The following is a 27,343-nucleotide window of genomic DNA, read 5'->3' as shown; positions in this document are numbered from 1 at the left end:
CTTCGGTAGCTCGGGTTAGCGGAATCTGCCGAAGTTCGTAGTTTATTTTAAAAGTTTCCACAACAAACCGAAAGTAGAAATATCCTGTGGTGTTTATTTAAAATAGCACTTCGATACACCCAATTACACGTGGAAGATGGGGACAAAAGTAAAGGTAAGGCAATATGAATGCGTTTTATATTTTAGTGGATACATTTCTAATTATTGCCTTGGCTTATGTAGAACTGAATGCAGGTTTAGAGTTAGAATAAATTGTCAGAAAATAATTTTAAGGTTTATCTAAATATTAAATTTAAAATGGCCACACATTAAATTACGTAACAATATACTCTTACTCTTAATAGAAGGGATAAATCTGCAGGGGCAGATTTAGGATTTTCGAAATATTATTATATATTGCAAATGATGAGTTTGTCCCATTACAATATTTGTATTTGTATTTTAATCCTTTCTCTAGCAAAGACATAAAAAGACCAGTTTTTAATTATCTGTTAATCTGTAAACATTTAATTTCAGGGGCGTAGCTACCCGGAGGCACGACAGCACGTGCATCCACGTCGTTTTCACAAAAAAAAAAAAAAAAAAAAAAAAAAAAAAAAAGCAGAAGAGACAGAGATGAGTTGGTCAATCGGAATCGGAGACTTTTGGTGTCTTTTTCGTCTATTCAGAAAAAGATCGTAGCTCCGAAGTTGCGTGCACATTGATTCGGCATGCCAAAAAAAAAATGGCAAAATAAAAATTTATAAATTGAATGTTAAAGGAAACAACTATGTTGTCACTTTTTTTAATTGATGAAATATCATTAAATAACGACATTTGGTTTCAAAATAATTGGTTTTTTTTTGGAGATCATGACAAAATTGGAAGGTTACTTGTATCTTTTACAAGATTACTTTTGAATTTGTAATACTCAGTCTAAGATATGTAGTTTTGGAGCACATTTTACAGTGTACAGTTCATCAGTTTGGATTGAGATGTACCAATCGGCATTAGAATTATCAGATCCCTTCGATATCGTTGAAAATATGCCGAGGCGATGTGGTTGACAGACTACCGGAGCCAATCACCTTGCAACCACGCCAAAACAGTATTGGAAAGTCTCATTATTTTTTGCGTTCATAGACCATATGATAAGGCAACTGGAGAGTGGAGTCTCGTCAAGTTATCAGAAAATCGCTTCTTTGTGCTGTATCTGCTTCATCGTGTTGTAGGAAATATCACAAAAGAACAAATCTCAATATTATCTGAAACATACGAAACTCACCTAGCATGTAATTTTGACGAATTCAATTGGGAGGTCGCTCGATGCCGAACACGTACACTGGTTTATAACATCTCGCGAGTGCTACCATGCCATGATGGCCCTGAGACCTATCAGTCACGGTACTACGTATGTAATTGAAAACAAATGTACAATCAACAATGAACAACGAAAGTTACATAGCATTACTGCATATTCATCAGGATTTTAGTGTGAATGTTGACAAAGTAATAGAGAAGTGTGTTTCTGCCCAGACCCGAAGAGCAGATTTTGGACAATTTTGAGTAAATTCTGTATCACAAATATGTGTTGTTTATGTATTACTATATTCAGAAGATTTATTAATAGTTTTACATTCATAAATTTTTATCTACAAATAGCTCCTCTTTTAACCGTCCTATGACCGAAAACCGAAAAAAAAAAAATTTGCTGCATAATAGGGTCCCAAAAATTTGTCGCCTCGCTCCGCTCGGCAGTAGTTGCTTCCACATCTTTTCTTTCCAGCAAGCCCCTCAATTTTCACCCCTTTTTCTCTAATCTTCAAACTTTAACCCCTTTTTTCTCTAATCTTTCAAAAAATTAGACCATGCATATTTCTAATCTTCATTTTTTTTTGCCCTTTAAACACCTTATCGCTATTTGTCCGCCATTACTGGATATCACACAGGTTCCCGTAAATTTTTGACGTCACAATACAAAATATCTGACGCCATAATGAAAAAGTGATTGTTGTATGCGTCACAAGTTCAAGCTGCTGGGTCAGCCGGGATTAGCGATAAGGTGTATTCTCTAATCTTCATTTTTTAAGGGCATTATTCTTTAATCATTTAACCCCATCCAAACCCTCATGTATTTAATATATTTGATTAACTTAAAACACTTCCAACTTCTTATGTCAGACAGAGGCGGATTTAGGGGGGGGCCCGGGCCCCCCTTTTTGGGAAAAAATTTGGTTGCTTATATAGGGAATCACTGAAGCCTGACTGGAGTGGCCCCCCCTTAGGCAGTCAGTGGGCCCCACTTATGAAAATTTCTAGATCCGCCAGTGTCAGATGCACATGTTGGTACTCATTCCTTTATTATGACTATAACATATTGGCAGTTGCAATTTCGAAATTTACATATTTGACCTAGATACGACAACTGTTCATGCTGGCTGTTAAAAACTCCACCCTCTGAAAAATCACATTGCCAGTCGTTTGCTTGTTTACAAACAAAAAAGGGAGGGTCATGAAAGAGCCTACACAAACGATCTACACTTGTACACATCGGACATCAAAATTACTTTAATTGTCCTAATCAGAATCGAAATAATTGATACAAGCTATACTTTATTGTAGTTTTAACATGGTGTAATAGTGACATTTTTAGTGGTCTTGTGATGTTTGTGAATATAATTTTATATAATATATATGTGTTTTATTTTATGAAATAAAAGTATTTAAAAAAATCAAAAAAATTTATTGTGAAACCATTGCTATAAAAATAATAAAACTCAGAAGATGAATAATAAAAAGATGGCAGTTAAATCTTTTAATAAATTGTTTGAATCATTTAATTAAAGTGTTGGAATTTATTGTATAGAAACTAGCTGGTCTCTTTATATTATGTGAATTACCTTTACATAATATTATGCAATGAGTTAAGTCCAGGTAGATTTCCCACTGGTCATGCACGCTTGGTTATTGTTTTCATTTTACGGGTAGATAGTTACATTGTGTATCTAGTTAGTTCGTTGCTGAAAGTTGACAGGGTTGGATGTTTTATTGTATTGAAGATTTGTCCAAAGTCATGTGGTTGTTATAATTGAAAATATCAGTAAATGCACATCCTTGACGCACAAGTATGAGTGGTTAGTGAGCCTAAAATCCACAATTTTGGGCATTTATTTCAATAGTGATATCACTCTATCGCTGGGGCAAAAATAATCACGAATATAATGCCTACCCATGTTAAAATTACAATAAAGTGTACATGTAGCTTGCTTCAATTATTTCTTAAACATTATTTTTGGGAAAAATTGGAGCTTGTTGGTGTAAAGTAGTTGTTGATTATGGTGTCCCTCAAAGTTTTAAGTCCAATTAATTAATGACTAACCAAAACATGTTACTAATAAATTAATGCAAGACTTTTTGTTGATGATTGTTAATTATACAGAGATGTAAACGACAGATCCAATATAGTATATTAGGACTGTAAAGCGGTTCAATATATTTTCTTGCATGGGAATTTCGTAACAAGGTTGCATACAATATAAAAGAAGGTCAAAATCACATACATTTTATGTCTGAGTGTCTCTTTGTGTATATAGATTCTGAATTTATAGAATTTACATCTCTTGTGTTTACATAGATTATAATTATATTTGCACTGTTTTGAATATAATTACAGATAGGCATCATTGGAGGATCTGGGTTATCTAAACCAGATATATTAAAAGGAGGAGAGGAGAAGGAAGTCAACACACCTTTTGGAAAGGTAGGATGTTTGACCTGTATGAGTTTCTCCTTTGAATTTGATAACTGTACACATTTATAAGTAACTCAGTGTTCATCATCATCGTCATGTCATTATTACCAAATTTGATTTGTCTACACAATATCAAAAAGATGTGATGTGATTGCCAATGAGACTTCACTCTTCGCAAGAAACCAAATGACACAGAAATTAACAACTATTGAGCAAAGCCCATAATGCATAGTCAGCTATAAAAGGCCCCTAAATGATAGATGTAAATCAATTCAAATGAAGAAAACTAACGGCCTAATTGGTGTACAAAAAAATTAGCGAGAAACAAATATCATGAATATGTAACACATCACCAAATGACAACCACTGAATTACAGGCTCCTGACTTAGGACAGGCTATCACTGATGGGTCATTATGTAGAGATCACTGATGAGTCTTACGTAGATGAATCACCTGTCTGGCATATTAAATTATAAGCCTAGTACCTTTGATAACTATTTACACCACTAGGTCGATGCCACTGTTGGTGGATGTTTCACATGTTTCATCCCCAAGGGTATCACCAGCCCAGTTGTCAGCTCTTGTGTTCACATGAATATCAATTATATGGTCAATTCTTTTTTTTTTTAAATTTCCTGTGTACAAAAGTATGAATTTGTCGAAATACTAAGGATTTTCTTATCCCAATCATAGATTACCTTAGCCCTATTTGGCACAACTTTTTGGAATGTTGGATCCCCAATGCTCTTCAACTTAAACAATAGTTTTATAGTCTTTTTTTCTGTACCTATTAAATCAATAATAATAACCTATAATGTTAGTAAAACATTTATTATGTATTTGTTTAGCCATCTGATGCTTTAATATGTGGTAGGATAGAGCATTTATGATAATAAAATATTTATTATATATTGTTTTAGCCATCTGATGCTTTGATATGTGGTGAGATAGAGGGAGTACCTTGTGTTTTATTATCCAGGTAAGCATAATTTGTTAGGTCAATGTCAGTTACCTGGGAGAACAAAGCTGAAGGACTACTTTCAGTTTTACATACAGGCCCTTGCTAACTACAAAAATCAGTTAGACTTTTTAGCTTACCTGCCTTTAAAATGAGCAAAACTGTTCAGTAAGCTTTCAAAGGTACTTCCATGTCAAAATGTGATACAATTCAAAATAGAAAACTAGTAACAAGACGTAAACTTATAAGACATTTATGCCAACCAATAAAAACCACTTGACTACTGGCACCTGACTTGGGATAGGATCATAAACAATGATCAGGAATCAAACGTGTTTGTCAGTATTGCTTCCTGTCTCTGTAATACAGAGCTTAATTTTAAGTAATATATAGATCAGTGGCGGATCCAATACTTTTTATGAGGTGAGGCCCACTGACTGCAATAAGAGGGGGCCAGCTACAATCATGTTTCAATGATTCCGTATATAATCAACCATGAAAAAAGGAGGGGACTGGGCCCCTCCCCATGGATCCCCCTTTGTAGATCATGTATACCCTTACTAAGATATCAAATAGTTCAGCTCTAAAATATTCTGAATAAAGACCTCATAAATAGTCATGACTTTGGCTAATGAAAATTAAAGGCAAAAAGTGGTCACTTGGATCATATTTTAGTTTTTAAATTAACAAAGCATTTTTGAATTGATTTTATTTATAAACATGTACAAATTACCAAAAACAATGCTGCTGTATTCGTGCTTTTATAAAGGTTTTCTTTTATATTATAGACATGGCAGAGGACACACAATTATGCCGACCAACGTAAACTTCCGGGCCAATATCTGGGCTATGAAGGAATTGGGCTGTACTCATTTATTAGTAACGACAGCATGTGGATCATTACAAGAAGGCATGCACCCTGGGGATATTGTAGTTATTGATCAGTTCATTGATAGGTAAAACATTCAGAAACAGAATTCCTTTCAAAGTTAATATAAAGATTAGCAATTTTGATTTAATTCACATTTTAAGGTTTGTCAAAGGAGAAGGTATGATAAATTATACTTTTGTTAGAATTCAAACATTTCATCATTTTTTTTATAAGTAATTAAATAAAACAGTTATTTTATACTTTCCTATCTGACAGAATATCAGTAATAAAATGTATTTCAAATTTGCTTTTAGACTTTTATAACTTCTTGTATTCGAGGAATAATTGCTTAAACTGCTGATATTGCCTCATTTTGTGGTCTCACACTTTGTTGACTTTGTTATGTTCTAAATTAAAGATATTAATTGTTTTATTTAGAACACAGAAAAGAATTCAGACCTTTTTTGACGGAGCACCCCTCTCTCCTTTAGGTATATGTCACATGTCAATGGCTGACCCATTCTGTTCTAGGACAAGTAAGGTAAGAACATTATTTGACGGAGCACCCCTTTCACCTTTAGGTATATGTCACATGTCAATGGCTGACCCTTTCTCTGTCAGGACAAGTAAGGTAAGAACATTATTTGATGGAGTACCCCTCTCACCTTTAGGTATATGTCACATGTCAATGGCTGACCCTTTCTGTTCTAGGACAAGTAAGGTAAGAACATTATTTGATGGAGCACCCCTCTCACCTTTAGGTATATGTCACATGTCAATGGCTGACCCATTCTGTTCTAGGACAAGTTAGGTAAGAACATTATTTGATGGAGCACCCCTCTCACCTTTAGGTATATGTCACATGTCAATGGCTGACCCTTTCTGTTCTAGGACAAGTAAGGTAAGAACATTATTTGATGGAGCACCCCTCTCACCTTTAGGTATATGTCACATGTCAATGGCTGACCCATTCTGTTCTAGGACAAGTTAGGTAAGAACATTATTTGACGGAGCACCCCTTTCACCTTTAGGTATATGTCACATGTCAATGGCTGACCCTTTCTCTGTCAGGACAAGTAAGGTAAGAACATTATTTGATGGAGCACCCCTCTCACCTTTAGGTATATGTCACATGTCAATGGCTGACCCTTTCTGTTCTAGGACAAGTAAGGTAAGAACATTATTTGATGGAGCACCCCTCTCACCTTTAGGTATATGTCACATGTCAATGGCTGACCCTTTCTGTTCTAGGACAAGTAAGGTAAGAGCAAATAGCTGTAGATGAAAGAAATATATATTGTGCTTCTAATAGTCAGTGTTTGTTTAACCAATTTTACCTTTATTTAAAAAATCATCAGTAAACTTTTACTTGCTCATCAAGACTTACTGTTAATAAGCTTTTCTTTGTCACCTTGTTTTTATGCTCCATTGAAAAAAAAATTCAAAATCCCTTTCTTGTTGCATTCCATCATCTGATTTATTAATTTAAAAAAAAAATTCATGTTTAACTTTCTTTTTTTATATCCTTTACAGATGTTGTATGAAAGTGGGAAGAATTTAGGTTTATCTATTAGAGAAACTGGTACTATGTTAACCATTGAAGGTCCCAGATTTTCATCTAGAGCTGAAAGTAAATTGTTTAATTCGTGGGGAGCACATTGTATTAACATGACAACGGTACCAGAGGTAAGCATGCATGCAAGTAGTATGGGGGAGGGATTATTTAGAAAAAGAAAAAAGTTGAGGTGTTCATATCCATAATACAAATATAATTTTAGAAAAGTTAAAAAAATGCTCATGATGAAATGAAATTCAACTTTTATACGACCGCAAAAAGTTTTTGGCATCGTATAATGCTATCATGTTGTTGTCGTCTGCGTTGTCGTCCAAAGACACATTAAGTTTCCGGACAATAATTTAAGTTTTAGTAAATGGATCTTTATAAATTTTTACCAGAAGGTTCAATACCACTAAAGGAAGGTTGCGATTGATTTTGGGGGTTATGGTCCCAATAGTTAAGTAATTAGGGGCCAAAAAGGGGCCCAAAATTAGCATTTTTGCAGTTTTCAAGTGTTTAAAGTGTATGAATCTCTCTGAAATTATTCCACAAGTTTCTATACTATGAAGGGATGGTTAGTTTTGACTTTTGGGGGTTATGGCTCAAAATGTTTTGGAATTAGGTGCAAAAAAGGGGGGAAAACAGGTTTTTCTGGTCAACTGACAATTTAGACAATTTAAAAGCAGTGTAAGGGAGGTAATTCAAAAGCATTTAACATACAATGTTGTGTATGTTCAGATATACCTCCCTTACACTTCTTGTAAATTATGTATAAAGGAATTTCAGGTTTTGGACTTATTGCCAAAAAAGGGGGATGGAAGTACTTTTTAGTTTTTTTTCTCCAAATTTCTCAAATTCCAAATTTTTGAAAAGTTTGAAGAAGAAATCTTTAATTGCACAGTATTGCACAAGAGATTTGTAATATCTTGACATTTGCTTAGTGTCAGAAACTCATATGTCAAAAACTTGATCACAATTCAAATTCAGGGCTGTATCAAGCTTGAATGTTGTGTCCACACTTGCTCCAATTGTTCAGGGTTCGACATCTGCGGTCATATAAAGCTGTGCCTTGCGGAGCACCTGGTTGACAATAGAAATTGAAGTTATTAAATGTTCTCAGATGACTGTATTAGGCCAACTAAAATTAATTAGTAGATTTTCATCCAAATTTTTGAAAAACATGGGGCAGGTGGGAGGATTTTATTTTTAAAATTTTATTTCATATGAAACCCTTGTCACAAATTCTTCATACCGCGGGGTATATGCTAGTGTAAAACAAGCTTGTATAATGTATATACATGTTGTATAAGGAATCTGACACTATTTTTTAAACTCTTAAATAAAAATCCCTGATTGGCAACCACTGTTATACATCTAATTGCCGCTTTAGAAACCTATTTATAGTATACATCAAAGGGAAGAGAAATGCTCTCTTCAGTTGGACTAGACTACACCAAATTTATTTTGCTTTCTAAGCAATGGTTTGTAGTCCACATAAAATCAATAAAATGTATTGGTACAATTGTATGCAACACAAGTATTATGAGTACAAAATAAAATGTAAACTCAGTGTGGAAAGTAATTATGTGATGTAAAACATGAACTTAACCAAAAAGTAGTTTTTTAATGACTAAATTGAGGGTATTGGGACAGTTACAGAGGGTGTTTGCTGTTTGTCAACAAAAACAACAGCCATGGGTAAATATAAGGGAATTAAAATGTGTGTTTGTCAACTTTTTTTTTCTCAATATACGGTCATAAATCAAACAAATTCGTGCTTGTATCAATTTCTTTAATCCAGTCATGTTTTTTGTACCAATTTGTTCTACGATTCTTGCGCTTTGGATATCATTTACAGTCCAAATTGCCTGACACAAAGTCATCGTATAAATAAAGAAAAAACATGGTTTTCGATTCACTTGTGACTACCGCAATTTGCGTTAAATGACAAGGCGTTTTACTCGTTACTCGAATAGTTCATGCCCTTCTCGTTATCAATCTCTATTCTCGGTAGATGTTGTCATAATAGAGCAGCAGAATATGTCGACTCAATCATATCATTATTAGATTACTTGGAGAAATACAAAAACGAAATTTGAAACAGGAAGTGTTGAATGAAACGAAATTATCGATGGTTCCCGGTAACAGACATGATAAAATCCGGAAATCGTATTTTTGTTAAATAAAAAAAATCAGGGCGGGACGATTTCAGAGGGGCGGGCGGGGATGAAAATCTAGCAATTAATTTTAATTGACCTTATGATCAAGACACTGGTTTACTTTTGCAATGTATAATAATGAATGTATTACATATGTAGATATTTTCATAGTTGGATATTTATCATGATTACAATGCATACACTTTTGCATAAGGTACGTAACATTGTGCATCAATTGGTAATTTCATCTTTAAATTCTTAATGTAATTACCACTGGTGTAAAGGATATTTCAAATATTTCAGGTTAACAATATGTAACTTACATCTGTTAACACATTTTGTAAGTTCAGTAATCTGTAGTCCCCTTTGATATTTTAGGTGATACTTGCAAAAGAAGTTGGTCTTTGCTATGCTGCCTTGGCGTTGGTTACAGACTATGACAGTTGGAGGGAAGGAGAAGAAGGGGTAAGGAAATCAACATAATATAATTAAACAGTCAACAATAAACACATCCCTACAAAAAACCTGAAGTGGATGTTCCTCTTTACATTTCATATCACTCAAATAAATTACTGTAGCAGTAACATGTCATTTTAGTAGAAATATTTCTTAGGCATGCTTTTTGAGAAATTTCAATTGAAAAGGATTTTGAAAAATGTTCATACCCTTCCTAGTTAGAATAATTATTTCAGGTCTGTGCATGCATCCATCTGTCAGTGCCATACCGGGTAACAAAGATTTGGTTTTATCAAAAAGTTCAAATATCAACACAAAACTTTGCACACTTGGTTATTATGTTTTAAAATATCTGAAAATAGGGTTTTGATCCAGAATTGGAGTTTATTAATAGGGTTTTGACCCAGAATTGGAGTTTATTAATAGGGTTTTGATCCAGAATTGGAGTTTATTAATAGGGTTTTGACCCAGAATTGGAGTTTATAAACAGGGTTTAGATCCAGAATAGGAATTCACTAAACATGGACATCTGATAGTGCAAGCTGGGGGAATGGTGTACATGTCTTTGGAGTTTGGACATGTATTCTGTACCTTTATACCTCTACTTTACCAATCAACTATATGTTAGGAAATTTAAAAGTAAATTTAGAAATGAACGCATACATGTCCAGATAGAAATCTATGATAATCATTGGCTTTTTATATGCATTGGCCTTTTTTCCATTTATTTTTTTATTATTTTAGGTTAATGTAGAAAATGTTATGAAGATATTTAAACAGAACTCCTCAAATGCACTGAAAGTTTTACTTGATGTAATACCAAAGATAGCAAAGGAAGACTGGACCAAGACTTTGGAGGACTACAAGGTATGCTCATATGTTTAAAGAATATTATAATAAGCAACAAAGTTATGATTAGGTGACATGACATTAGCTTTAACCTCACCATTCAGACCACATACAATCTATTTTTAGCTCTGATGATTTCCCTGATATGCTTTAGGTTCGAAAGCTCAAACAAGATTTCACATTCCTACATCAAGTAAAACTGACAGAAGGAATGAAACTAATTAAAAACTTCAAACTTTAGGTCTATAATTAACTCTTCACATGGTTAAAAATATTTGAGGGGCAATGATAAACCATTAAAGGTTAAAGATTGAGTTACACAAATTCCACCATACAGGGGAGTGGGGTGAATTCACATTCCCCCAAAAGTTCAGTTATTCCTGCTTTACTATTGACACCCACAATGTTACTCCTTTTAAAATATTTAAATGTCTTATCATCATAGAATAGCAGATTGGCGAATTTCACTTTCCTTACCTTTATATGACCAAATTAAAATATCATAAGTTATATTTTATTTATTTACAAGATGACATATGTATATACTAGTGAATCACTGTGAAATTATTAGATATAATTATATGTATATATACTGGTGGTTGCTTGGTGACATACACATAGTTTTAATCCACGTAAAATTCACCACATATTTTTTCTTTCAGAATGCTGTGACGATGAACACCCTACTGCCACATAGTTATTAACTTGGATATTTACGCAATATTTTACTTTTATACTGTTAACCTGGAGCTTCAACGCATAGAATACATGAACATTTGTATTACAATCTACTCAACAAAATTAAATGTCTGTGATCAAGTATAAGAAAAGAGCAGGGGTAGAAAATTTTAATTTTAAGTAGATTGTCTGCTTAATTTTGTATTATAGATGATTTTACTTCTCTGAATCAATGTGTCCTGCATATATTGCAGTTATGAACTTTTAGACTTTATTATGTCAATTTGACATGGATTTGTTATGTCATAAATGTTTAAAATTCAGATTCATTTTTGAAAACATTTTATTTAAATGTGTGTATGTGATAAGTTAGTTGTTAATTTCTGTGTAATTTTGGTCTCTTCTGGAGAGTTGTTTCATTGACAATCATACCACATCTTCTTTTTTTATAGTGTTGGAAACTCAACTGTAATTTCAATATATAATGTGAAATTAGAGATTATGCAAATTCTGCTGGTGTAAACAGTGAGTTGTATATTGAACCATTACAAAGATATAAACAATTACACATATTTCAATTTCATTCCAGATGACAAATGTGGTATATTTAATAAATAGAAATGATGCATAGTTTTATGATTATATTCATATGTGCTGCATTTATCTTTTGGTTTTCAATAAAAAAAATTAATCATTGTGCTGCTAGTTGTTTTGAATAATAACCATTTCTTATGCTTAAATCACTAAATATGGTTGAAAATGAATCTCTCTTACAACTCCTTATTTGAGGTATTGCCCTTTAATAATAATTTTTAACAATTTTCTTTAGTTTTGCCTTATATGATAAAAATTTAATTGATAAATGGACACATTAAATCACAAAAATGATCAACAAGTCGTGATCTACTTACATTTGAAATTTTGCCAATATAATAAGTAGACTCACTATTTATTGGAGTGATTGCCTTGTAATTGAAGATTTTGATTACCATCTTTTGTGTTTGAGTAAAAACTAAAGAAGATAGAGAGAAACTAAACAGGCTAAATGATCAGTAATACAAGATCAACAAAGCAGTGATTTTTGTTTTGAATTCTACTCTCGTTTAGGTTGAAAACTAAATGTTGACATTTTTTCAGGACTTCCTCCTTTTGATCTTACCTTGGAGTTCAGTATTTGTGTTGTACTTTTTTATAGCATGCTCACATGATCTCAAATTTGAGATCTGATTCTGAGATGCCTGCAATTGATTCTAATGTAGTTTCTGAGAAAAATATGAAAAATGTTTCATGCAACAGATTTAAAGCAGTATACCCCCTCCTTCGAGTGTTATCTGTATTTATTTTTTGACATTTGATTAACAGAGCCACTGATAGCTTACTTTTACTTTACCAGTCTTTGGTTATTGTTGAAAGCCAGATCTAGATTTAAGATGTTTAGATACTCATTAATCTTTTGCATTGTTAGTGAGTTTATTTATGCATAATTTTCCTTGGAATTTGTCATTTTGTGACCTTTTATAGCTTATTATATTGTAAAGGTTTTTCTCATTGTTGAAGACCCTGCAGTGTCCTTTAGTCATTTGATCGCTGGTAAATAGTTGTCTCACAGGCGATTGTACCAGTTCTTATTCTTATATTATTTTGAAACTTGTGAAAACATGCAGTTTAGATATTCAAATATGGTTTCATTGAATGGCTTTAATAATGTGAGACCATACGTATGACATCTAAAAGTAAGTTTTATTGGTTTGCTGTATCACAGATTTGTTCTGTAAAATAATTTCCATTTGAGACAAAGTTCTGTGACAAAATCCATGTTAATTCTGGACCTGACATGTCAGTTAACTGCTAGTAGTCTGTTGTTATTTATGTATTATTGTCATTTTGTTTATTTTCTTTGGTTACATCTTCTGACATCAGACTCGGACTTCTCTTCAACTGAATTTTAAAGTGCATATTGTTATGCGTTTACTTTTCTACATTGGCTAGAGGTATAGGGGGAGGGTTGAGATCTCATAAACATGTTTAACCCCGCTGCATTTTTGCACCTGTCCCAAGTCAGGAGCCTCTGACCTTTGTAAGTCTTGTATTATTTTTTTATTTTAGTTTCTTGTGTACAATTTGGAGTTAAGTATGGCGTTCATTATCACTGAACAAGTATATATATTTGTTTAGGGTCCAGCTGAAGGACGCCTCCAGTGCAGGAATTTCTAGATGCATTGAAGACCTGTTGGTGACCTTCTGCTGCTGTCTGTTCTATGGTTGGGTTGTTGTCTCTTTGACACATTCCCCATTTCCATTCTCAATTTTATTGAAGTAAAATCCAGAGTATCAGTTTCATTATTTTATTCAGACCTCTGTTAAAATATATACAGAAGGCAGTGTATAAATATATATCAAAGTAAACATAAAAACATTAAAATTGGTCTGGCAACATTGTGTGACATGATAACATTGTATAAAACAGTCATCCTCTAAGGATCATTAATTATATTGAAATACAGAACTCATTATTTTGGGGTATGTAACACAATTTGTTTTTAAGTTTATTTTTTACACAGAAAGCATTAAGAAAATGATATTTTATAACATTTTCTGATTTATCTTTATCAGGAAAGCTGAAATATTTGAAGGTCAAGGACGTATCATTACTAAAACATGTGAAAAAACTATATGACCAAAATGGACTTAAAATAAGAGTCAAATCAATTTAATGTCAATTTTGCTTGTCAGAGGTAGTTGAAAGCTTTAAGTCTCCTTATAATTTCTAAATTCATATAATTTATTATACAGATAATTTAAGAAAGATATGTTATAATTCACTGAAGATTAAAATGTTTCAAGCTTTAAATTTGAAGAACTTGATATGTGTAGAACTTTCTTGGTATTCCTAATTATTGGAAGAATTTTATACACATAAGCAGTATACCTAAAACGACAAAGTTATATTTCATTTACCTGTATATATTATTAAAACCGTTTTTTTCAAAAGTGATTTTTTTCGAAGGGTTTAATATTTCGCAGTGGTGTCTTGCCAAGGCTTTGTTTGGACTTGTTTCTTTGCTTTTTGGCCTTGAATGTTTGTCCCTAATATTTTATTAACTGTGCATTTGCATTCAGATATCGCAGATAAAATTTATTTGTTCATAGTGTGTTAATTTACGTTTTTTGATTGAGTTAAGCCTGCCAATTGATATTTTATTGTGTGTTTTTCTATGTTGTGATGTTATGCTACAAAAATGTATTGTTTCAAAAAAAAGGGAGAAGGTTTGGTACCATTAAAACGTTTAATCCCGCTGCAAATGTTTGCACCTGTCCTAAGTCAGGAATCTGATGTACAGTAGTTGTCGTTTGTTTATGTAATTTATATGTGTTTTTCGTTTCTCGTTTTTTATATAGATTAGACTGTTGGTTTTCCCGTTTGAATGGTTTTACACTAGTAATTTTGGGGCCCTTTATAGTTTGTTGTTGGGTGTGATCCTAGGCTCTGTGTTGAAGGCCGTACATTGACCTATAATGGTTTACTTTTATAAATTGTTATATGGATGGAGAGTTGTCTCATGGGGACTCGCACCACATCTTCCTATATCTATGTTGTGTTGAACAATTTAATGCAGTTGCAATGGGAATATAAGTCTTGAATCTTGATAGTCCTCAACTATTTTTCTTCAGTGTACAGTGATATAGAACAGTTTAAAACATTTATCTTTTACAAGATGATAAAATAGTGTTTGCTAAAACAAATTTGTTATATCAATGCTTAACTATTGTTTGTCAAAACCATAAAAAAATATATATAAAAAGCATAAAAAACATGAAAATGCTTTTGTAAGTTTTAATGAAATCTTATGTTTGATTCTTGATTATTATTTGTTGAGTTGAAAGAACCTTTAAATAACATATTGCAAGAGTCTTTAGAAATAAATATTGCAATAAGCCTTGAGGGTCTAAGAAGCTTTATAATGAGGCCAGTAAGTTAGTGTTATATCCTTTGGAACCCATTTTAATGTCAATTGAAGCAAATTAAAAACTTTACTAAAAGAGTTATTTCCCTTTCTGTATATCACATAAGAAGTCAGTGTAGCTTATAAAAACTTTAAGCCGTATAGGCAAATATCTTTTAAAGAATAAATGGCTGTTGAATTGAACATCTAATATTTTTTAGAAAAATAATCTGAGTCTAGTTCTACAATAAATGTACTTCTAATTCACTGCCATGTTGTATATCTCGCCACTGGTTTTTAAGTAACAGAACAAATTTGTCCATTTCTTTTACACTCTGAATGAACAACATTATTTCAATTTCTGGTGGAGATTGTCTCCCCTTGGAGTCACTGTCTAAACTAAAGTGATCAGCATCAACCACAATATCATCTGGTTCATCAGAGAAGATCAGTGTTGCTATCTTACTGTCTTCTTTGAACAATAATATTCTCTTCAGAAAATCTACTTTCCTGCATTCAGTCAAGACATATCTTGGCGTGTTGGGGATTCCCCTTACAAAGTCTGGCAATGGATAACTGACAACATCCTCATTTATAATACACAAGTACTGATTGGTTAAAACGATGGACTTAGACAATAGTTCAATCCCACTTGATTCAGATGACTTTATATAACCCTGTAGATACATCAAAATGTCTGCCTTTCTCTTAGCATTGAGAGGCAATCGTAAATGTTCAGTAATGACATACAGTAGGTCTGTGATGACATCCTCTCCTGGATAAACAAACTGTACACGACTCGGGTGAGTGTACTCCATGCCTTCAATAGTTGTCTTTGTACGCTTATCAAATGCTCTATAAAAATCTTGTTCTAAGTCACTGGAACTTTTCTCTAACATGGGTGAGGACTGGAAAATGGAAAGCATTGCATTGAGGTAGTGCAATACCTTTTCTGTGACCATAGAATCACGAGTAACAATTGTGTAAACAGAATTCTGATCTTTTCCAGTGATACGAACACATTGATCAAATAAGCCAATATTGACCTGTTTGAGGTCACGGTAATTAAAGACGTGATATGATCTGATGATTGTCCCTCTACTCTGTGAGCTATGAATTATCCCTGAACTGTGATGTTTGTCAAGGTGCTTCACCTGGAATCCAATTACAGAGTCAGATTTATTCCGGGAGTGAGTCATCCACGACGGACGTTCAACCACTGGGGACTTTACAAGCTGTTCAGAAATAAAGTACATGGATCTTGTACTAAACATGATCAGAGTAACAATTTCATGTTTGATATCTTGGTAGGGTACGACTGTTCCCCACATGACATGATGTAATTGCTCCTGTTCTGAACCAATCAGAGAAATATCTGAATGAAAGTAATGCACCAAGTCATTACCAGAGGCTTTAGCTAACATTTCCAGCTTGGAAGTTAATGGTTTTATTAAACTGTAGCTTTGTAGTGACTCTTGTAAGTGTGATCCTAATTCAGGAGTTAGATAAGGAACATCAAACATTTTATTTGACAGTCCTGACAGACCTAATTGTTCTGAGTGGACATTTGTACCGGCCACGGTAAATGACCTATCTTTACTGGTCATATTACTGCATGCGGGAGATACTCTGATGCTTATATCCCCGTCATCTTCAGAAGATATGTCCTGACTGTCAGAGGATTCATTGCCTCCTTCTGGTTCTTCCCTAATCGTGGGGGACATCTGGTGAGCATGTTCAGACCTAAGGTTAGTTAATCTGTCAAGAAATGCATCTCTAGATTTCACTGAGAAAAAAGACACATGAAAGCCTACAGGGCCAATCAGTTCATGAAATATCATTGAAAATCCATATTTTTCATATTTGATATGATTTTGATGTGGTAATGTTTTATGTTTCTCTTTGAATGTTATGTTGATTGTGATATCACTTATTTTAGTGCCAATGGAATGATTCTGAAGGAATGTGAAGTTAGGAGATTTAATATCCTCTAATATTGTGATGTATGATGGCTTTGGCCAGAACAGACAATCTAAATCAATTAAATATACACCGTTCTCTGATAACAGTAACATTGCCATTTGCTCTATACCAGCTATGGTTACACACATGGCAAATGCTAATCGTCCAGTACTTAAGCCTTGTTCATCCTCCAGCTTAAAGATATGCTTAGCAAGGTCTCCATACTGAGAATGATTGGTGAATGGTGATATTCCAGCCACAGCTTGATCCTGCTTTAAGCAGTTTTCTACTCCATCAGCAAAAGATTTTCCAGCATCTGCATCAGTAACAACTAATGCAAATGTTCCACTAGAGGAAACAAACGACTCTTCCAATCGTATAAATGAGTAGCAGGCACCAATCAAAACCTCATGTATATTTGACAATGGCATTATGTAAAATGTCTCCATTTCTGGAATGTTCATAGATGTAGATTTTCCCTTTTTCAGTCGTAGAATAAAGATTCTTCTTTCAGTTAACACCACACAACTGGGTTCTATCACCTGTTGATTTGAATATTGAACGACCATGCACCATAAAATGTCTATGATTTTTTCTGCCACTGGCTCAGAGTCGGTTAATGTTCCAAACAATCTATTCTGCATCCAGGTAGCAAAATCTGTGTTGTGCATTGTAGGTAATTTACTACAGTTAATTGCTGAACTGTCTTTGGATGATTTCACCATTTTTCCAGTCATTTTATGTCCTCTAAAATAAAAAAAAAACCCAACATTTTAACCATTTTGAATGATATAGGTGTATGTATATAGAGTAACACAACATGTTTACTATATATGGCCTGATTTTAGTTCAAAACAATAAAATAATTAAAAGTGGAAACTACTGTCTCTTGTAGATTTGTTTTTACTTTTTTCTTCCTCCCACGGCAGGTCCGTGAAGAAGTATTTGTGCTGAGTGTTTGTGATATACGTTTTCAAAAATAATTTGACTTCATTTTTTTGGTGAACATTGTCCTTTTCTATTCAAGCTGTAAGCTTATAAAAAGTAGTAACTCAAAATTTCAAAAGCATCTTACTTGAATTAGTTTTCATTATCTAGAAGTTCACCCTTCCAATAGTAAGATAGTCTATCTACCTTCCTGATTGAGGCTTATGCCATAGGAAAATTTATTGCTATAGCAAGCAATAGCAAAGTTTTCAAAAACAAATATGATACACAACATCTAATATCTTTTGAACCGCATGGGACAAGCACACAAAGAATGTGGCTGTGTAAATCAAATGTGTGAATGTTAAACCTTTCCAATCTTCATTTTATAGTTCTGCAAGATTGGTTAGAATTTTTATGATATAAAGTCTGCCAAACCATCTATACCTTTTACTTACATCATTGTTTGTTCTTCTAGATGATCCTGTTTCAGCTGAAAATAACAGAATCATTTATTACTCCATATGTGTGTGTGTTTGTATTTGAAGAAGGGGAATTTTTTCTGCTATATAGAATCACTTTGTCTTAATCCTGGAAAGGCTTCTTATGGTTTGTGTGTCTTCATGATTTTGTTTTTGACAGTTTGCTCTGAATGCAAGATATAGTAAGTCGAAATGTGTTGACTGTTCATTCTATAGAAGATCATTTGATATATTATTCATTATACACAATGCACTGTATAAAACTTAACAACTCAATAATTTGTAGTAAAAGTATCTATTATTTTCTACAAGAAAGAACTACAGAATAAATTATAATCCATTTCTTTATACCCTAACATTTTCCCCCATAATCGGTGCCAGTAAATAAATAAAAAAGATCTGTAATAAAACTATAAAACTAACCTCTGAAGATGAAGTTAGGGAAGCCATGCTTGAAGTGCTAGATGTTCTGTTCTGGCCAATATCTGATGAAGTGCTAGATGTTCTGTTCTGGCCAATATCTGATGATTTTATGTTAGATGATTCTTGGTTACTTGCTGATGAAAGACTAGTGGGACGAACGGTACTCCAACCTAATTCTACAAAGTCAACATATACATCAATATTTACTGCTGGTTTATAGGACTCCAACCTAATTCTACAAAGTCAACATATACATCAATATTTACTGCTGGTTTATAGGACTCCAACCTAATTCTACAAAGTCAACATATACATCAATATTTACTGCTGGTTTATAGGACTCCAACCTAATTCTACAAAGTCAACATATACATCAATATTTACTGCTGGTTTATATGACTGTTTGATTTTTATTTTATCAACACCAAAGGGAAACAAATCAATACTGTAAATTCAGAAAATTTTCAGAAGTTTTTAGTGTTGCAAAATATTGCAACTGAATAGATTTTGAAAAAATATAACTGACATTCTAAATTTAGATAATATTATTAGATATCATTAATCAAAATAATTTTGAGGATTGATAAAACAATTGTAACCTTTGGTTGAGGTCAATAGGATTATATATCGACCTAGAGAAGCATATCAACCTCAGACTTCATCCTCAGTCAAAATAGTTCTCTTAGGTTGATATAAACTTTGTATCGACCTCATACAAAGGCTATAATCATGATAATTGTATAATGATAAACTCTTGATAATACTGACATGACTGATAGGTAAACTAGGAAATTTGTGTGTGCATTAATTTTAAATGTTGAACAATGGACAAAAATGTGAGAATAATTATTAGGATATCTGGAAATGCTACATATACAAATACTTATAAAACTTGAAGAGGATATCATATATTATATACTGTACATGATTATTTTAAGCATTGATAACAAATATTCATTGTGATTTTATTTGAATGACGGTCATAAAAGGAGATGGATATTGACTGGTAATGGTATAATTGGATGAGGCCATGGTGTAAGCTGGTGATTTATACAGCAGAAAGCATGAATATGATAATTATTTATCTTACAACATGAACTGTCAGTTTATTCTATGATATTTTACAGAAATTGAGAGCAATGTTGAATAGATCAAACAGTTTAAATAAGATATAAAGTTCACCAAGTTATCATTTTACAATAAGGAAAAGAAAATAATGATAAATCTATCAATTCTATTACTGTGAAATAAACAATTCCTTATGCCTTAAAAATATATAGTTTCATATTTTAACTCAAATATTCTGCCTTAACACAGTGATAGGGTACATGTATGTAGACGACAGTAAACAAGGTTTGAAGGAAGGAAGATACATACTTCATTACCTGAAGTTTGACTGCACTCAGATTCTCTTCTCAAACTTGTATAGGATGTCTGAAATGCACAATAAATGTATTAAATATAGAAAAGATAATGGATTACTGGGTCCTTAAAATATAAGACGTGAATTCAGAACAAAAACATACACATTTAAAATGAATATAAACCAAAGTCTGAGTTATAATGTCCTAACTCACAAGATAACACTCTGTTGGAAGGCTCATTACCTACCAAATAAACCTTGAGGTCTGGGTTTTGCACATGGTTGAAGGACATACAGAAACTTTAAGTTGTTTACATCTTTGTCCTTTAGATGTACCTTTGTTATTCAATCATTTCTATTGAAATATCTTATCAATATATCCATGTATTCATTCTTCAATAGAACACTACCAGTGTATCCTATCAATATTTTTATTTTACATAGTGTATCTGCATACCCATAATGCAACAATCTATCATATTTTTTTCTACCATGAGAATCCATAAATAAACATACTGTTTTTTCTTTCTCTCTCTCTTCTTTCTTCTCTTTAGATTTCTGTATTGCTTGAACAACTCTGACAGTATCTAGTTCTTTCTCTGTTGGTTTTTCTTGATCCAATGTAGCCTGTAAGTTAAGTTAAATCTTACATTTTCCAATTCTTAAAAACTTATGACTCTTAACCTAAAATGATGTAAATTTTACCCGTAAAACATATATTTTATCATAAACATGGCCTTATTCAAACAAGCAATTCTTTTATTTATAGATTCTTACACCTGTACTGACAAACAGGACATGTTGTTTAAAGCTACAAAATATTTTACATGTGAAAATATGAAAGCAGCTGAGCCAAAAGCCCTCAATATGCCTTGTCTCTTGCATAATGAAATTGTTGCCAGAATGAAAAGGACTATTTAGAAGGCTTTTCATCAGGAGTTGGTAAAATAGTTCTGAAACGAAGTTGTCTGAGGATATCATTTAGTGCATGAAAGTATGAATATTACCTTACATATGACTGTTAAAAATACAAATAATTGTGGAAACCAGCATCTAACATACCTCAACAACCCTGTCACCAAACATAGCTAAGACCTTCGTTCTATAGTCCAATACGGCGGTCACTGGGTTACCCGTCAAATATAGACATTCTAAGCATGGAAGTCCACACACATACTTAACTTCTGGTATCTGAAATGCAAATTATGGCAAATTATGAATTAGAAAGACATCTATAATTACAAATTTTGTCAAAATATTTTTTTTCCTCTATTTTTTTTAATGAGGTCAGCATTAGACTTACAAAGAGTCCAATTACACTATTAAACTTGTAGGTAACAGGATAATAAGTATGTTAGAATAAAAAGTTAAAAAATAAAAGTTAAGATCTGGTAATGAGTGAAAGGTTTATAATAGGTTAACATCTATTTAATATCAAACACATGTATTTAAATCAGTATACAAAAACAAAACAATATTACAAACTAACCTGTGAGATATTGTTATCCATAACATCTAAATTCTCCAATGAAAATAATTTTGACAAACCTGCAATAGAATATCAGAAAATTAATAACAATTTTTACTTATGTCATCTGTCCAATTAAAGAACTAAACAAGAAGGTGTCCAAAGTACACAGATGCCCCACTCGCACTTTCATTTTCCATGTTCAATGGACCGTGAAATTGGGTAAACAAGAATGTGTCCATAGTACACGGATGCCCCACTCGCACTATCATTTTCAATGTTCAGTGGACCGTGAAATGGGGATCAAAATTCTAATTTGGCATTTAAATTAGAACAAGAATGTGTCCATAGTACACGGATGCCCCACTCCCATTATCATTTTCTATGTTCAGTGGACAGTGAAATTGGGATGAAAAATATAATTTTGCAATTAAATTAGAAAGATCATATCATAGGGAACGTGTGTACTAAGTTTGAAGTTGATTGGACTTCAACTTCATCAAAAACTACCATGACCAAAAACTTTAACCTGAAACTCCCACTTTTATTTTCTATGTTCAGTGGACCATGAAATTGGGGTCAAAAGTGTAATTGGGCTTTAAAATTAGAAAGATCATATCATAAGCAACAAGTGTACTAAGTTTCTATTTGATTGGACTTCAGCTTCATCAAAAACTACCTTGACCAAAAACTTTAACCTGAAACTCCCATTTTCATTGTCTATGTTCAGTGGACCATAAAAATTGGTGTCAAAAGTGTTATTGGGCTTTAAAATTAGAAAGATCATATCATAAGCAACTAGTGTACTAAGTTTCAAGTTGATTAGACTTCAGCTTCTTCAAAAACTACCTTGACCAAAAACTTTAACCTGAAACTCCCACTTTCATTTTCTATGTTCAGTGGACCATGAAATTGGGGTCAAAAGTCTAATTTGTCTTTAAAATTAGAAAGATCATATCATAAGCAACAAGTGTACTGAGTTTCAAGTTGATTGGACTTCAGCTTCATCAAAAACTACCTTGACCAAAAACTTTAACCTGAAGTCGGACGAACGAACGAACGAACAAACAAACGGACGAACGAAGCCACAGACCAGAAAACATAATGCCCCTCTACTATTGTAGGTGGGGCATAAAAATCATATCATAGGGAACATGTGTACTAAGTTTCAAGTTCATCAAAAACTACCTTGACCAAAAACTTTAACCTGAAGCGGAACAGACTGACGGACGAACAGACAAACGAACAGACGAACGAACGAACGGACAGACACACAGACCAGAAAACATAATGGCCCTCTACTATCGTAGGTAGATGGTAGGTGGGGCATAAAAAACTTACAAAGAAAATAAAGTGAAATGTTTTATGACTTTCTCAAAAGTGGAATGTGTTATCATGGATAAATGATATTTTTATTGGGAACCGAATGCAACTTTCTCTCAGAATCAGTTGTAGTTTATCTTGTGATTTAATTTTTTGCTATGTGAATTGTCCCATTAAATTCACACAATAGATTTTGTTCTCTGTTCCTCATGTACTTTCAAACAATAGTTAGTGCATTTACTCAATAAGACATTTCAATGTGCAAACATTTTTAAAAATGGCCCTATAACCTCCAAGTGATTCTTGGGAAGGTTGTATTTCCTTCACAATGACATTTTTTTGTATCAGTATCCATAGATCAGCAAAATTTTCTGCTGATACAGTTAGATGATTTGTGAGTGAAACAATTGCACAAAATTAAACTAATACGTTAAAACAAATTCTTTGTTAAATAAGACAAATACAAAAACCAACTGCTTTTTCAGGAACCCTTCCATTTCTATAAAACACCTGACATTTTTTAACAAAGTTTACTGTGGATTACTTGGTAAACAATTGTCATTGACTTCAGGGTATAGGGAATTTAAATGAGTAACAAAAACTGTTACCTACAAAAATAAAGGAAAGCATATAATATATATATCAAGGTCTACCTTATAAAGCATCTTTAATCAAGTCATAAAATAATGTGGCACCTACCACTGAGACTACCGAGTTTATTGCCGGCTAGATTGAGTTTCTTGAGATTTCCTAGCTTTGTATGTAGTGAGTCAAGGCATGAAACAATGTTCTACCTATTACTGAGACTACTGAGTTTATTGCCAGCTAGATTGAGTTTCTTGAGATTTCCTAGCTTTGTATGTAGTGAGTCAAGGTATGTAATAATGTTCTACCTATTACTGAGACTACTGAGTGTATTGCCAGCTAGGCTGAGTTTCTTTAGATTTCCTAGTTTTGTATGTAGTGAGTCCAGATGACTGATGTTATTGTATGACAGATTAAGTACCTACCACTGAGACTACTGAGTTTATTGCCAGCTAGATTAAGTTTCTTGTGTATGTAGTGAGTCTAGATGACTGATGTTATTGTATGACAGATTAAGTACCTACCACTGAGACTACTGAGTTTATTGCCAGCTAGATTGAGTTTCTTGTGTATGTAGTGAGTCCAGATGACTGATGTTATTGTATGACAGATTAAGTACCTACCAGTTAGACTACTGAGTTTATTGCCAGCTAGATTGAGTTTCTTGTGTATGTAGTGAGTCGAGATGAGTGATTTTATTGTATGACAGATTAAGTACCTACCACTGAGACTACTGAGTTTATTGCCAGCTAGATTGAGTTTCTTGTGTATGTAGTGAGTCCAGATGACTGATGTTATTGTATGACAGATTAAGTACCTACCAGTTAGACTACTGAGTTTATTGCCAGCTAGATTGAGTTTCTTGTGTATGTAGTGAGTCCAGATGACTGATGTTATTGTATGACAGATTAAGTACCTACCACTGAGACTACTGAGTTTATTGCCAGCTAGATTGAGTTTCTTGAGGTTTCCTAACTTTGTATGTAGTGAGTCGAGATGACTGATGTTATTGTATGACAGATTAAGTATGGTCAGCTGACTCAGCCAATTCAGATGCTCTATTGATTCCAGTTTGTTGTAACTCAAGTCTAGTACTTCTACACGGGGTAATAATTGCTGCAAATTTAAAACAGAAAATTCTGATAACGTGTTTGTCCATTATACTTGTTAGTATTAAAATACAATCAATGGCAATAGACCACTTTCGAGTTTGTCCTTCATCGGAAAAACTTGTCAATTAAGCGGGCCTTTATGACTTCAATTACCAGATAGAGGGGATCGCTGGTATCCCTGCACTATTAACGTTCACCAAGCGTCTTAGAGATCCTCAGTGATAAACTAGAAAATAATGTTTGTTCTGTAGGTACTTAATCACCATTCCCTAATGACAGCAGTGCTGATTGTTAATTATGAGGATTCCATTTGCTGAATAATTCATGCAATATAGCATCATAATTTCCCAACCACTTGCTCAATATGGGAACGGAAGTAATGATGCCCCTAAGCTCACAAATGATGTTCAGTAAATGCATCGAACTCGAAAGTTGTCTATTGTTCTGCTTGATATCAAATCAGTCCAAATTCACAAGCTTTATCAAATCAAAACAGACCAGGTGCTCCGCAGGGTGCAGCTTTATACGACCGCAGAAGTTGACCCCTGAACAGTATTGACAAGTATGGACACAACATTCAAGCTTGATACAGCTCTAAATTTGGATTGCGATCAAATTTTTGACATAATATGAGTTTTTGACACAAAACAAATCTCAATATCTTACAAATCTATTGCACAATATTGTGCAATTAAAGATTTCTTCTTTTTACTTTTCAAAAATTTGGAATTTGAGAAATTTGAAAGAAAAAAAACATATCTTTATGCATAATATACAAGTAGTGTAAGGGAGGTAAATCTGAACATACCCAACGTTTTAGAATTACCTCCCTTACCCTGCTTTTAAATTGTCTTAATTGTCCTTTGACCAGAAATACCTAATTTTTCCCCTTTTCTGATCCTAATTCTGATTATCTTGAGTCATAACCCCTCAAAGTCAATACTAACCATCCCTTCATGGTATGGAAACTTGTGGTTTAATTTCAGAGAGATTCATACATTTAAGAGCCAGTCTGCCATAAAACCATGCAAAATCTCAATTTTCGTCCAAATTGGTAGTTATAACTGGGCAACATTATATATATTTCCAAAATCTTTGGGTGTTTAGGAGTTAAGATAAAAAATTTTTTTTTGTAAATTCACACTATTTTTCATTTAACAGCCTTATTTGCATATTTGTGAATTATAAAAAAAAAAATGCCAAAAAAAATCCCCATATTTAGGTACTTTTAAAGGTCTGGATAATTGATATATCTCTTAAATATAGCATTATCTTGTTATATTTTGCAAAGAACATTATAAAAAAAAAGAAAAAATGCATTTTGACATTTTTTTTACCTTTTGGCAGGTTGCCAGAGAGGTTCGTGCAACAGATGTATTAGATAACTTGCATGTAGTACATGTACTCAGTAGGTGTTTTCTCTCAAGATCATATTTATTTTTTTCAACTTTTAGGATTTTTTTAAAGGTGCATATCAGTTCTAAGACAAGTAAAAAAATTTAGCCTGGCAAACATTGGGAAATTGGTAAAAAAATGCTCCCAAATATCTATAAAATGCACTAATTGTAATAGTTTTTGCCCCTTAATATTTTAACTAAAACTGATCAAAGTAGACTTATATTCCGGACAATAACTTAAGTTTAAGTATATAGATCTTTATGATTTTTTTTCAGAAGGTTCAATACCACAAAAGGAAGGTTGGTTTGGATCGATTTTGGGGATGATGGTCCCAACCGTTTAGGAATTAAGGGCCCCAAAACAAGCATTTTATAGTTTAAGGATAATAACTTGTGTATAAGTATTTCAATTGCTCTGATATTGTATCACAATGTTTAAAACCACACGTAAAAGGTTTGGATTCATTTAAATGGGTCATGGATTCAAAGTTAGGAATTAAGGGCCAAAAAGGGACCAAAAAAACCAAGCATTTTTCTAGTTTCAAGACAATAACTTGTGTGTAATTGTATGGATCTCTCTCAAATTGTACCACAATGCTCCATATAACAAAGGGGAGGCTGGGATTTAGTTTTGGATTAATTGTCCAAAATATGTAGGAATAAGGGGCCAAAAAAGGGCCAAAAAGAAGCATGTTTCTAGTTTCCAAACAATAACTTGGGTTTAAGTAATGGATCTCTCTGTAATTGTACTACAAGGTTCTATACTTAAAAGGAAAGGATGGGATTGTGTTTAAGGGTTATTCCTTAAAGGGGGTTTCAATAAATGGGGGGGGGGGGGGGGGTATTTGTAAACAATTTTTTAAGGGATTTCTGTTTTTTTTTTCAAAATCTTTCAAATTTCAAATTTTGAAAATTTTCAAGAAGAAATCTTCAATTGCACAGTATTGTGCAATAGATTTGTTGATCTTTGACCACATTTATTTTGTAACAAAAACCTTTATTTTGTCAAAAATGCAATCACAATACAAATTCAGACAGCATCAAGCTTGAACATTGTGACCAACTTTAATTTGCCCCAACTGTTCAGGGTACAAACA

The 27,343-nt window shown here is 33.0% G+C and overlaps 2 protein-coding genes across 4 annotated transcripts in view; one reads left to right on the top strand and one right to left on the bottom strand.

Moving 5' to 3' along the window:
• Positions 1-11,957, top strand: LOC139521748 (S-methyl-5'-thioadenosine phosphorylase-like). Of its 2 annotated transcripts, XM_071315335.1 has the most exons (10): positions 1-154; positions 3,653-3,739; positions 4,652-4,710; positions 5,478-5,645; positions 5,999-6,051; positions 6,232-6,281; positions 7,094-7,246; positions 9,656-9,742; positions 10,478-10,600; positions 11,245-11,957. In XM_071315335.1, exons 1-10 carry the CDS (start codon positions 137-139, stop codon positions 11,284-11,286), a joined length of 840 nt encoding a protein of 279 aa, XP_071171436.1. In that variant the 5' UTR covers positions 1-136; the 3' UTR covers positions 11,287-11,957. The 2 variants fall into 2 exon arrangements, with proteins under 2 accessions (XP_071171436.1, XP_071171427.1); XM_071315326.1 differs by lacking the exon at positions 6,232-6,281 and having other exon boundaries at positions 5,999-6,101.
• A 1,634-nt stretch (positions 11,958-13,591) lies between these two features.
• LOC139521736 (nischarin-like) overlaps positions 13,592-27,343 on the bottom strand; it is a 42,111-nt gene continuing 28,359 nt past the window's right edge. The window contains exons 10-18 of one of the 2 annotated variants that reach the window (XM_071315312.1): positions 24,658-24,853; positions 21,851-21,909; positions 21,424-21,552; positions 20,878-20,988; positions 20,384-20,432; positions 19,104-19,174; positions 18,999-19,067; positions 18,552-18,586; positions 13,592-17,913 (exon numbers count right to left, since the gene is read on the bottom strand). In XM_071315312.1, coding sequence (XP_071171413.1) covers positions 15,447-17,913; positions 18,552-18,586; positions 18,999-19,067; positions 19,104-19,174; positions 20,384-20,432; positions 20,878-20,988; positions 21,424-21,552; positions 21,851-21,909; positions 24,658-24,853 — 3,186 coding nt within the window. In that variant the 3' untranslated portion in view covers positions 13,592-15,446. Of the gene's footprint in view, positions 17,914-18,551; positions 18,587-18,998; positions 19,175-20,383; positions 20,433-20,877; positions 20,989-21,423; positions 21,553-21,850; positions 21,910-24,657; positions 24,854-27,343 lie in introns of both variants that reach the window. The other variant, XM_071315304.1, reaches the window with a different exon arrangement.

This window comes from Mytilus edulis, chromosome 1 (assembly GCF_963676685.1).
Source record: "Mytilus edulis chromosome 1, xbMytEdul2.2, whole genome shotgun sequence".
Classification (NCBI taxonomy): domain Eukaryota; kingdom Metazoa; phylum Mollusca; class Bivalvia; order Mytilida; family Mytilidae; genus Mytilus; species Mytilus edulis.
This window is presented reverse-complemented; position numbering and strand designations above follow the sequence as displayed.

Excerpts from the sequence above, each read along its gene's own strand:
- LOC139521748 (XM_071315335.1), top strand. Across the intron at positions 3,740-4,651 it reads TCAACACACCTTTTGGAAAG|CCATCTGATGCTTTGATATG; the intron begins GTAGGATGTTTG and ends ATATTGTTTTAG. Across the intron at positions 6,052-6,231 it reads AGCACCCCTCTCTCCTTTAG|GTATATGTCACATGTCAATG; the intron begins GTATATGTCACA and ends TCTCACCTTTAG.